This window comes from Stegostoma tigrinum, chromosome 18 (genome assembly GCF_030684315.1).
Source record: "Stegostoma tigrinum isolate sSteTig4 chromosome 18, sSteTig4.hap1, whole genome shotgun sequence".
Classification (NCBI taxonomy): Eukaryota; Metazoa; Chordata; class Chondrichthyes; order Orectolobiformes; family Stegostomatidae; genus Stegostoma; species Stegostoma tigrinum.
Genome location: NC_081371.1, coordinates 19,937,030 through 19,950,427, shown reverse-complemented (window position 1 = coordinate 19,950,427; position 13,398 = coordinate 19,937,030). Strand labels below are relative to the sequence as shown.

General features: G+C 38.8%; 1 protein-coding gene across 4 annotated transcripts in view; it reads left to right on the top strand.

Moving 5' to 3' along the window:
* Positions 1-13,398, top strand: part of fbln1 (fibulin 1) — a 182,305-nt gene that overhangs the window by 77,263 nt on the left and 91,644 nt on the right. For all 4 annotated transcript variants that reach the window (XM_048548646.2, XM_048548645.1, XM_048548648.1 and 1 more), the window contains exons 7-9: positions 2,227-2,328; positions 5,951-6,088; positions 9,596-9,733. In XM_048548646.2, the coding sequence (XP_048404603.1) occupies positions 2,227-2,328; positions 5,951-6,088; positions 9,596-9,733 (378 nt within the window). The remainder of the gene's footprint in view (positions 1-2,226; positions 2,329-5,950; positions 6,089-9,595; positions 9,734-13,398) is intronic.

Genomic DNA, 13,398 nt, shown 5'->3' with positions numbered 1-13,398 from the left:
AATTTAGCCAACCTTGTGCCTTAAATTTTTAAAACTAAGGTTTCACTTGCCCAATATTTCTTCAGCAGTCACTTTCTCCATTACATAGAACACCACACCAACCACAAGCCCTCCTGTTTACAGAGACACTGCAGTCTCTCAAACAAAGCTTCCAGCTCTCAGAGACAGTCTTCTGATTCTAGTTGCTACACTGTTGCCCCAAAATGCAGCAGTGGCAATAAAAAGAGATACACTTTTCTCCTTGCAAGTGGCAGCTTTCTTCTTGTCAGAACAAATCCAACCCAGCCAATTACTCTCAACCAAATGAAGAAGTGCCCTTGATAGTGCAACACATGACAAATTTACAACAATAACATGCTCACCAATGCTCAGTTTGGGTGACCATTCAGCTGCTGACCTCATTACAACCTCAGACAAAAGAGTTGAACTCAAGCTTTGGTGAGACTGTCTGCTCTGGACATTGAGGAAATACTTGACCAAGTGTGGCATCAAGGAGCCCCAGCAAAACAATGGGAATCAGGGAAACTTCTCCACTGGAAGAAGTCATACCCAGCATGAAGGAAGATGGTTGATGGCTTAATGTAGATGGTGGTCATGATCATTATCATCCACACAATAGTTCTTTTATATTCTCTGCATGTCTGCCCTACATTCTGCTGAAAGCATCCTTGCTCATTTTAAGGTTAAGTGATAGATGCAGGTATTTGTATCAGTCAAAGGTTGGACCGAAATGAAAACAAAAATTGCTGGAGAAACTGAAAAGGTCTGGCAACATCGGTAAAGAGAGAAACAATTAACATTTCAAGTTCAATATGACTCTTCAGAATTCAGTTCTGTCCTAGTAGAAATGGTTGTACGGGTAGCCATTTTGAACATCAAACTTGCTGAAAACCTTTGTCCGTGTCTGTGTTGATGTTACCTCTTCCTGTGTTGGAATTGGGAAGTCTTTGCTACTTGATTAGAATCTTTAAGGCAGAGGCAATTTCTCTGTAATCTAAACTGTCCATGCATCTCAGAACCAGGAGGTATTCAAATAAAAGACAACCCTTGTCACTCAGTCGCCATCCTCTAATTTTTTGTTGTGGCATAGATGCAGATCACACAATGGGATGCCCTAAAATTAAAGCAACCTAAAACTAAAGCACCAAGGCTGCTGGCAGGGTGCTGGCCATTGCTCTGCTTGCTTCATTGTGTCTTGTGTACCAAATGATCCTTCAGGGAGCAATAATATTGGTTGTTTTACATTCCATTGTTTATGAATAGTGCCTGCATTACAAAATACATGCTGTCAGTAGCACTCACACCATAGGTTTGTCTGAAATTCTCTTAGAGCCCTATTGTCAACTATGTGTTTTTGTTTTGAAAAAAGGAATGAAGTTTATGAATTGTCATATGATGCAGGGCCTCAGGGTTGTCCCTGATGTAGGAAGTGAGAGGAAACTGGAAGATATTGCTTTTCCTCACTGAGCTTCAGTTTGGAGAATTGCTTGTTTAATTGATTACTCCCATTGTGTAACTTCAGTTCAGTCATCCTGTCATATAATATTCCAAGGGAAATGCAAACTACTTTGGGAACAAGTGATTTAAGCAGATTCCTAGAATTCAGAAGAAAGCCCTTTAGCATGTTACACACTAGACCTTATTAATTTTACCAATTTTTAATGTGGAAGCATCAAACATGTCTATAATCACATATAGATTCAATGAAATCGATTAGTAGCTAAATTGAAAGCTGTTAATGATAACTTCCTGCTGCTGAACATATATTCATCTGTATAAGCTTGACAAAGAGTGTTAGCTGGAGTATTGAGCTCGAAAAAGGCAGAAATATTGACAAACCATTCTCAAATACTGATTGACAATACATTCTGGTCATTCTTCAAACTTCTGGCTCATACTTCGGTGTCCAAAATTGCGCCTCAATGGTTAACATTGGAATTGTGCAACAATGCCATTTTGGAGGTTAATTGCTCCCTAGCACTGAAAAACTGAGTGCTATGGTGTAAATTTGTTTTGGCCTGCATCGACAAGTGTTTTGTGCACAGCCTTACCCTAAAGGGACATCATATTGCATTTCTACCTTGATGTTGTCAAATTGCCCAAGTGTTTAGGGGAAAGCAGAATCTGATGTTCCAAGCTATTGCATGAATAGAATGAAGAGCAAGCATGACACCTGAGGAAAGAACATTCTCTTTTGAATCATTTAGTCCATTATCTTTCTTCTAGGTGGCGGACCCTGCCAACAGCGGTGCACTGACACTGGTACCAGTGTTGACTGTTCTTGCTTTGATGGCTACAAGCTGAAGGATGACAATGTCACGTGTGAAGGTATTGGCGGTTCGATTTTTCTTACTTCCAACATCTCTCTCTTAAATCAATATAATGCAATTATCAAAGAGAAACTGAACTGCAAGTAATTAAGGCCTAAGACAAAACTTGCATATGGCTAAAGTAAAATAGAATGATTAAACTGTCAATAATTATAACAAAATGTATATAGCATGGATTTATGAGCTTTGATAAGAGATCTGGAGGGGTTATGAGGAGAAATATTTTCACTCGGATTAGTCAGGATCTGGAATGCTTTACCGGCCAAGGTGATGAAAGTTGATTCCATAAAACACTATTATTAAAGGTTGTTGCTGTTTCAAAGCATCAATGTCTGAACTGTAAGTTTCTATGGTACGTACACTGCATGCAGTCATTGTTTCTGGTATTTCTGGTATTTTTGAACTTCAAAAGAGTTCAAATGAAATAATATTGTGAGACCATCTCTGTTTCTGATCAAACCAAATCAAGTTCTAAAACATGTTGACAATAAATTAAACGAAGACTTGGATTATTCTCTGGGGCAGGACTACTGTTTATAAATATCTCAGCAAAGCATGAACAAACTTTCATTCGAACTGAATGAACTTTGAGCATACCTAGCTGAGGAGCAGGTTTATAAACTACAGGAAAATATGAACATAGGAAATATCAACAGTGTAGGTAATTTAGCCCCTTGAATCTGCTGTGCCGTTTAATGCTTACAGGTGATCTTTAATATCAACTCCTCTTTACTGTCCAATATATTCTTTGATGCCCTTAGAATTCAATGATATATTGATCTCAGCCCTGAAAGCACTCAACAAATCATAAGCCTCTGGGATAGACAGATTTGCACAGATTTTAACCCTTTGACTGAAGAATTATGCCCCATTTGAGCTTTGAATGTTTGATCCTTCTCTGGAAACTATGATCCCTCGTGTTAGCCTGTTCAACCAATGAAAATAACCTGTCAACATACTGAAATCATGCTTATTCTTCCAACTCCAGACAGTATCGGCTCATTATATTTCATCTCTCCGCATAGGATAACAATCTCCTTCCAGAAATCAATCAATTGAACTATTATTGCAATCCTCTATGGCAAGTATTTCCTTCATCTCATTGGGAGACCAAAGCTGTCCAAAGTACTCTAGGGATCATCTCAGGAACATTTTGTACAAGTGAAATAAGATTTCCTTACACTTGCACTTAAAATTCCTTGCAGTAAAGGTCAATGTACCATTTGCTTTGCATATGTGCTTGATTTATTTATATGCTAACTTTCATTCTCTAGACTATCCTTGCATTGAGAGAAATGTCGAATCGAGAGGCTGAGTAAATTCGGCCATTATTCTCTGGAGTTTAGAAGAATAAAAGGTGATTTAATTGAAACATGCAAAGCTCTTAAGGGGTTTGTCAGGGTAGATACCGAGAGATTATTTCTACTGGCGGAAGAAAGTAGAACATGGAACATGTTCTCAGAATGAATGGTCAATCATTTACCACTGAGCTGAGAAAATTCTTTACACAAAGGGTGTGAATCTTTATAAATCTCTGGTCTAGATGGTTGTGATGCTGTCTCAATGGTATTTAAGGCTGAGATGAACAGTTCTTGATCTCTCAGGGAATCAGGGATATGGGAGTCTGTAGGAAAGTGGAGCTAAGGCCACAGATATATTGAGGGGCAGAACAGGCTGTATGGTACACCCCTCCTCCTGCCTCTCTGTTCTGTTTTTTTTTATGCAAAGGTTACTGGCTGCATATTTCTCCTTATTCTAATCCATCCGGCATGGTCTTGCTCACTCACTTAGTCTGTCAATATTCTTTTGCAGACTCTTAAGAGTCCCAACAAATAGGTGAGACCCCAAAACTTGCAGTACCCACGGTTAACAACTTGATAAACTGAAAATAATGATTTTATTCCTACTGTGTTTTCTGTCTTTTAAGAAATCCTCAAGCGAGGTGATGCATTTTGGAGGATCAAATTTAGGTGGAATTATACTGTTAATGGCAGAACCGTTAGGAACAGTAACATACAGACAGATCTGGGCATGTACGTCCACAGTTCTCTAGAAGTGGCAACACACGTGGCCAAAGCAATTAAGAAGGCATATGGCATGCTCGCCTTCATTAGCTGGGGCATGGAGTACAAGAGTTGGCAAAATATGTTGCAGTTATATAAAATCCTGGTTAGGCTACATTTGGAGTATTATGTGCAGTTTGGTCACCACATTACCAGAAGGGCGTGGAAGCTTTGGAGACAGTGCAAAGAAGGTTCACAAGGATGTTGCCTGGTCTCAAAGGCATTGGCAATGAGGAAAGGTCAAAATGACTAAGATTGTTTTCACTGGAAAGACAGCGGCTGAGAGGAGACCTCTCAGGTGTACAAAATTATGAGAGGTACAGGTATAACATTCCCATAAAGCATGTTGGCGACATTTAAGAGGCATCTGGATGGTTTCATGAACAGAGAGGGAATAGAAGGATATGGATCGAGTAAGAGCACCTTTTTAGTTTAGTCAGGGCATGATGATTGGCACAGGATTGGAGGACTGATAGGCCTGTTCCTGTGCCGTACTTCTATTTTGTTCTTTTGTTGTTCATTTTAATATAATGCTGCTCAATTCCAAGAGCTTCTCAAATGTCTTGAGTAATGGTGTTATGTTTCCTTACTTGCAATCTTCTGGGATCTTTGCAGAATGTAAGTAATTGTGGAAGGCCTGAAACAGTGAATCCTTTTTCCTTACAGTCACCTTCTTTCAAATCCTTGCTTATTCGCTCTCTCGCTCATTCCCTGGAATATTTATATTTCATAATGAGAATAATAAGGAGCTGCCATCCCAGTACTAGTCAAAAGGTCAATAGCAACGATAAAGAAATACAGATGAAATGGCTGGCCTTCAAAGCCCCGTATCATTCATTGCTTAGTTGGATTATTGTGGGATGTTCAAAGAGAAGGCACCTGAGATCCCTATTACTGGGAGGAAGAGAATTACCTAACTTGCTAAGTCTTCTTGCCCTATTTTGGTGCCACCTCATATCAATGATTTAAAATTTAGTTCCCAAGTTCGGAGAAAATAAAACCTTTCCTATGGTTTATGTTCACATGTATATTTCAAACAGGACTCTTACGTGAATGATTTTGCTGTTTCGGAGCAAAATGTGGTAAATTATCAAATCTTCATCCAGTGTAGTTTCTTCAAATTTAAGTACTGAATAAATAATGACCCTCTAGTCAAAGGGATTGCAGGAGTTATGATACATCAGAAAATCTTAACTAAATTAATATAATCTAACCTGGAGAGGATTGATTCCCTTCCTTCATTATAGTGGAAGTATAAAACATATTTCCCAGCCTAAATGAGCCTCTGGAGGACTCAACTCTTACTCATAAGTCAGATCAGCCAAGTTGTTAGAATGTACTTTTGTGGAAGATGAGTGAGAACAGAGTCAGGTTTGTCTGTCATTCCTCATATCCCTTTCTCCAGAATCCATGCACTATAAAAGCTACAGCGTAAATTAAGGTGCTTGGGCAAGGTAAACAGACATCTGACAATTACTATGGTCAACATATCAGCATACGTTAACATTCTAGGGGAGCAGGGAAGAGATTCTGACTAGTTTTTGTTGTTCAATGCAGATATCAATGAGTGTCTGTCATTGCTACACCCATGTCAAGCAGGACAACGCTGCATCAACACTGCTGGGTCCTATCAATGCCTGCGTGAGATAGGCTGTGGCACAGGCTATGAACTGACTGAAAACAATCAGTGCAAGGGTAGGTAATGAACAGAGGTGCATTAAATATGTAAACACGTGTGCATTTGCTAGCATGTATCTGTATGTGTATATGTGTGTGTTAGCATTTGTCTGTGTATATATATATATAAATATGTATAGAAACACATGCATAAGTATAGTAGCAGCAAATAGTCAACTAGATAATTCTTTACTTTCACCTCTGACAAACAAGTAGGAAGCACTGACATTTTGGGAATCAAAGTTTTGTGACAGCATTGATATTAGAGCTTACCATTCATTGTTTGAAGTCTCACCATTGCTCACTAAAATATGTGATGTACCTGTTTGGCATTGGAAGCCAGAAGGTGTTCATGAGATGCAATTTAATCAAAAGATCCTGTTCACATGTCAGTACACTAAAAACGTGTGATTTTAAATAAAATATGCATGGGTAGAAATGTTTCTTGACTTAGGCACAAAATGGGTGCCAGTCTATCAGCCACCTGCTAAACACAATGCCTAATATTTGATTCATTGAATGCAGTGAAAGTGAATATCAGGCACTGGCTATAACAGGCCCATTACCATGTATGCTGTGCTTCTGAGCAACTCAATGTTCTAGAACAGAAATAAGATTGTATCCTACCTAGACTCCACAGCATTAGTCATCCCGGTCAATCTTCATTGATGAGCTGAGATTAAGAATTGTTAAATTATTCGATCACAAATCTGTTATCGAGCCTAGCCCTGTCTGTATAAGATGGTGCTCCTATGACCACCAACTGAGATAAGAAGCAAGAACTCTTTCACGTCTTTTCTTAACACTTGACCAAGCCAGGCTTACTGCAGCCATACATATTAACCACAGCTGAACTAGTTGTGCTTGTATCAGTTTGACAGAGTAATGTTTTTAACAACACAGCCATCTAGACAACCATTTTATTTTTTCTGGTTGTTTTTGCCGGCGATGACTTTTCAGTGAGTCCTACTTCTTCAACGCCAGGATTCTTGATTAGACATTGAGTGTCTTTCAATGAGGAATTTTTTTGGAGAAGGCAAGCAATCCTTGATGATGCAATGATGGTGGAGTGAAAAGGTCATCCAAGTGCCTATCTGCCACTCAATCAGGGCATAGCCAAGATTGTGAAATCCTCAAGCATCCTCTGCCCGCCTAATTAAATGCTCTCTCCACCACTAGAATGCTCATGGGATGGGGGGAAGGGGGTGGGTATTAAATTAAAACTCCAAATTAAAGTGTGAGCTTTCATTACACATCATCAGACTGTGGTGATGCCAGGAGACTGTTACTGTCCAGGAAGCTGGGCCAGCTTGAACTATCACTGTTCCCAACACCCTGTTTGTTGATTAGTAATAGGCATCAAAAATTACGAAAAACACGGGACAGAATATTCAATTAAAGTGCATTGTCGAGTGAGATTTGTGTTGAGATATCAAGTGGTGGAGAGCAAGGCTGTCCTTTCTTCCTGCAGAAAGAGACTGTGCTACCAGACAGACCTAACCTAGTCAGATAGTGGCTTGAATCACTGCAGTGTCCTGTCTTAAGCTGACTACATACCAGTGTTGGAACAAGGTCAATAAACTTCTGCACTCACGAAGGATAAGGACCACCACCTTCTCTGCTTTCTGACAACCACAGAACCACCACACACTTGATTCTGCCACTGTACGTACATCTAACCTAGGCATGTGGACAACAACCCTCACAATTACTGGTGCTCAGCATCAATAACTAAGCAAGAGAGGAGAGGGACATTGACCTCATTCCAGGAGTCCCTTCCTCTCATAGATAGACAATTAGCAACAGCCACTCACAAGAAAGAGAAGCTACACACAGGACACCCAGAATCTTCTTCCCAGGACACTCCAGAAGTGCCCAGTCAATCCAATTTCCCCCTCCCTGCCTGTGATGCCATATCCTTCAGAAGCAGCAGTCAAGAAGATCATGATAGAGCAAGCCCCCCGCACTGACTTGACAAGACAGCTTGGACTGAGCACAGCCCAGACCTCAGACTGATATCTTCACATCTCCCTGATTAATTTAATTAATTTTAATCCCTAGATTGGCTGGACTTGTTATGCATGGCAAATTGACATAATCACTGGCTGGTAAGGATATAAATCCTTGGACTCTGGCAAGAACAAAGGCATTATTGATAATAGCCAAGCCCCATTGTGTAAGTGGACCAACCCCTTGACTGACGCTGATATTATCTCCAGTCTAAATTTAGTTGAGTTTTCAGGAGGCTGGAGTCTAGGGAACATATTAAGACGTCTTGATGAAGTGACAATTACATGCTGACTGAGATAAGCATTCAGTGAACTGCAGCCACCAGGTATTCACTCTGACTTTAATTTTGGGAATTTGTACCATCTTGTACCTCAGGAAGGGAGAGATTCGGAAATGACAAAGGACTAAACCAAGGTGTATGAATGAAATGCAAACGTGTGGAAGTAAGGCCGTTGCCACTTAGAAATGAGATTCTGAAGTCACTAGTTAAAGCTTAAAAACAAGAAAACTCTGATTTCTTTTTTTGTTTACACCTTATTTCCCATCATTCTTGCTACTGTTTGCACCACACCAAAAAGACAAAAATTCACCCATGTAGATTTCGGGGACGGCGGAAGGTAGGTTCATCACAAAGATGCCAGGACTAATAAGGTTAAATTATAAGAGTACATTGTAGAAACTTGAACTGTATTTCATGGAAGTGATTAATTGACATATATACAATGATCGATAGATTTGGGAGGGTCAATAAAGGGAAAATAGCTTTTTTTCTGGTAGTGGAATGCAGAACAAGGAGAAAGTCTTAAAATTAGAACCATTCAAGATTGAAATTTGGAAATAACTTCCAATGAATAGGAAAGCAACAATTTGTAACTTTTTTTTCAAAAGTCTGTAGTTTTAAAGAATGAGGTCAACAGATTTTTGTTCGACAAGAATATCAAGGGATGTGAATCCAAAGAAGACAAAAATGATTGAACTGCAGTTCACCTATGATCTAAGTGAATGTCAGAAGTCTAAAGCTTTGATGAATGGCCTATTTCTGATACTGTGATTCCAGTGCTAAATGTCAGTAACTTTGGTTTTAGAATGTATCTGCAATATCATGTTTGTATTCCTATCTGAAGCAACAAAATTCTGATATTTTTAACATCCACACCCATCTGTCGTCTAGTCAGATGGGCCAATAGGTAAAATGCTCATTCAGTCTAGGCATATGAACATACAAAATAGGGGAAAAAGTAGGCAATTTAACCCTTGAAGCCTGCTCCACCATTTCAACATGAAAACAGCGTGCTACATTATTATTATTATTATTTGTTATTTCGGATTACATGGTATTCCTCTGAACTGCCCTGCTGTTGGATGGTTCGGGCAGTTACATTGAAAGTCTTTTCCGTCCATGGTCTTCCATCATGTAGCAGTTTGCTTGATTGATTCTATCAACTCTTTGGCTTCTTTATTGCACTTTTTGTTTTAGCAGGTGAATAATTTTGATTTGTATTTGGAATCTGATAGATATCAATGAATGTCAGATTGGAACACATAACTGTGGATCCAACTTTATCTGTCAGAACACACAAGGATCATTCCGCTGCCGGCCAAAAATGCAATGTGGAACTGGATTTCTGCAGGATGCTCTGGGCAACTGTATTGGTAAGAAACAAACGCAGATACCTTTGGTATTGTACAATTTTGGAGTGATTTATCAACAAATAGTTTCTCCCTGAACGGAACTTTGAGATTGTGAAATGTTTTTCCCATAAAGATGAGTACTTTGCTAATTAGTGGTAAAAAGTAGGTAATCATAGACTCAATGCAATGCAATCAAAGAGGCTTTACAAAACCATGCTGTAAAGTGCCACCATGCTCATTGGGAAGTCATGCATGCTTTGTGTGAACTTCTGTTTATTTAATAGTCTCTAAATTTTCTCACTATTCTCCCAAATGCTCAATATGTAATCCTAGCTGGTGAGACTACTTGCAGGAGTGTGATTTCATAACATTTCTGCTTATAGATCCAGTGGTATTGTCTTCATTAGAATGCCAGCTCTGGGATTTCTGATCAGGATTTGCTCAATTCAGGATGCAATATTGGATTTGCGTTGTAACAATTGGATCAAAAGCCAGGTAGATCCATTGACTATTAGATCCTTGATTGGGGTTGTTAACCTCATTGGATGTAATTGTCCAATCAGGGAGCCTTGGCAGACAGATATAAACAGGAGATTCAAAGCGTCTCCTCATTTTAGGGACTAGTTCTGACCTGGCTAGTCAGAGCCCATGTACTGTGCATTTGTCAATAAAAGGGTGACTTGGTGATGGGATACTGGCCTCTGTGCAGCTATTTTATGTGTACTAAAATATAGATTTTTTAAAAGTTATTTTCTGGGGATTCGGTAATTATGAGGCTGGAGTGTGACCTGGTTGGGAGTCTGTCAAATCCACACTACACTTTCTGGTGAGGACAAAACTTAATGATAACTTTGGCTAAATTGTGAAGTACACTAAACTTACTCCCATAATAGATTTCCCATTCTTCTCATCTTTCTTCTCCCTGTATCTCTGTTTAACTTTGGCACACAAAGGTTCAACTCACCTGCAGAAGTATGTTTCAAAAAAGTAATTGCAGATTATAAAATTAGTTGAAATTTTCAAACGTTTCATTAGTAATTGTTTTTGTTTTTGCTAAATGTGTCAAAACATCAATAGCTGTTGTTTCACAAAGTTGATTTTTATTTTGCTTCTGGGCTTATATTTGCTGTTAGTTTTCTTTCAGTTCTGTTGCTTTCAACTACGACATAACTACCTGCAATGGATTAGGGCAAGTGGTTCCTTCAGAAATCCCAATGAGCTTCTAGATTTGAGAGCAAGATCAATAGTACAGAGTCAATGAGAAGAACATGTTCAAGTATACTTTGGGTATCTGTGTCTGAAATATGACTTTATTGGCCAGTTAAACCTTCGATATGTTGTCACATTCCAATGCAATTCCAAGCCTAAGAGGCTAACATGGGGAAGCTTTGAACTGTATAGATGGCTGTTCCTTTTACTCCCTTCTTAGTAATTGTTTTTCTCTACCTGCATACAAAATTAGCAACACCTAACAGATATTTTAAAGGATTGAAATATTTGGCTTCAACTTAACATCGAGTGCTACTTTCCACTTAAATGTGAGATTAAATATTTCACATACTCCAATGAACTGGTTGCCAAGGTAAGGCTAAAGATGCACTGGGAACTTCTTGTAATTCAAGCGATTCCATCATGCAAGTTTTATGTCTGAAGTCATCCTGGTGCTCTTTTGTGTAGCTTCACAGCTAAATATACCTGACATATTTTTCCTCAATCACAAGTTCAGAGCTGGAGAATATTGATTCAGAATTTTCGAAATCTGGGAAATACACACAGCCCAGCTATTTCATAGCTCCAGGCCCAACTCTGAATCAATTCTTCTTTTGCCCTGTTTGAGATGCTCACTACTGAAGAACTCAGTTTGCTAAGAATGAAACTATCTGGGCTGTAAACAGCTGCCAAATTTAATATCAGGTTTTCCTGGATTTCCTATCTCACAACAACAACAACACTTCACAAGTACCTCATTGACTCAAAAGTGCTTTGAGTTTTTCTGTACTCTTTAATGGTGCTATATAAATGTAAGTCTTCCTTTTTACAATTGTCCGTAGTTATTAGATCATATAGACAGACAACATGACAATGGTTTTAAAAAATCCATTCTTGTATCCATGTCTAGAGCTCTTTGTAAAAGCATGGCACATACTTCAGTACTTCTGCATTTCATTTTACATTTGTCCATCATTTTCCAATTTGATACAAATCTACACACAATGTCATTGGAAAACCATTACTTCCATGTCATATGCCCTGCAGCTTTGATTTAAATGTTTCTGTTTTGTCATTACCCTTGCATTAACAGTTTAGAATTCCCTATCTAACCCAATTGTAAATGTATTGTCATCTACAACAACTAAAGAAATTCAACAAGATATCAGGAAAATTAAGGACGATCATCTAAATTTACAATAACATCCTCATACTTTCACATTTGTTGATATATTTAAGGAATTAGAATGATTTTTCCATAGAAGGTTACTGCATATACTATCTGCTGAAGAAGAGCATAATGTTTCAGAATGCAAATATCATGGCACATATACAAGAAATCTCAGGATGATTTTACACTAAACAGCAAACAAAACCTATCAAAAACCTATTAGATTAGAGAAACTGTGTTATGTTTCTTTGGTGATGCTGGAGTCAGAGTGGAAATGTTGCTGGATTAACAATCTGGACATTCAGACTAACAAAACTAATAGGCCACCCAATGACAACCTAACTACTAGCAGTGATAAAATCAGTGTCTGACTCTTTAAGCCACTAGCATTTGGGAAGTTTTCAACAAAACTGGGAGATCTGTCTAACTGAACAATTTTGCAACAGCCTTACATGGTGAGACTCGCTGAGTCATGTCTCATAAGTAATAGCCCAGACTCCTTCAAGACCATTCTACAGCATGTCTAGTCCCATCAGCAGGACTGATGGATTGGATTGGCCACACTAACTTGCTCATGATGCCTGGGGATGTGATGGGTAGGTGGATAAGCCATGAGAAATGTAGGGTAACAGAGATGGGGTGGGTTTGGGTGGGATGGTCTTCAGATGGTCAGTAAGGGCTAAATGGCCTGCTTCCACACTGTTGGGATTCTATGAAACTTGTGGTCTGGATATTTTACAATCAGAACACTTAAAGACATCTGGACAGGTACATGAATAGGAAGGGTTTAGAGTATGGTCCAAATGCTGGCAAATGGGATTAGATTAATTTAGGACATCTGGTCAACATGGATGAGTTGGTTCAAAGAGTCTGTTTCCATGCTGTAATCTCTCTATCTCATTTTATGATTTCAAAGTTCATTGCCAAGAATGGTTCTGTAGCACAAAATTGATTTCATTAGCTAGGACTACTGACTGGGCTGAGAACATAGTTTTCATACTGGCTCTGTGATGCTTGGTGAGGGATCAAATAACTGACAATAAAAATTACTTGAACTCATCCTAATCAATTTATCCAGATGTATCAGTCTAGGATAGTATTGATACCTTGATTGCTGCACAGTGATGATGGAAAGTCCCAATTTCACAGTAAAGATATCCTTCATTCTGTCAGATGACATTATGACAATGCTACAATGGATAGATTCAGAACAGATCTAGCTGCTCAAAACTGGTCATCTAAGAGGTGCTATGAGTCATCAGCTGTGGCAGATGGTATTGGGCCACAAGCTGTATTCTCAATTGCC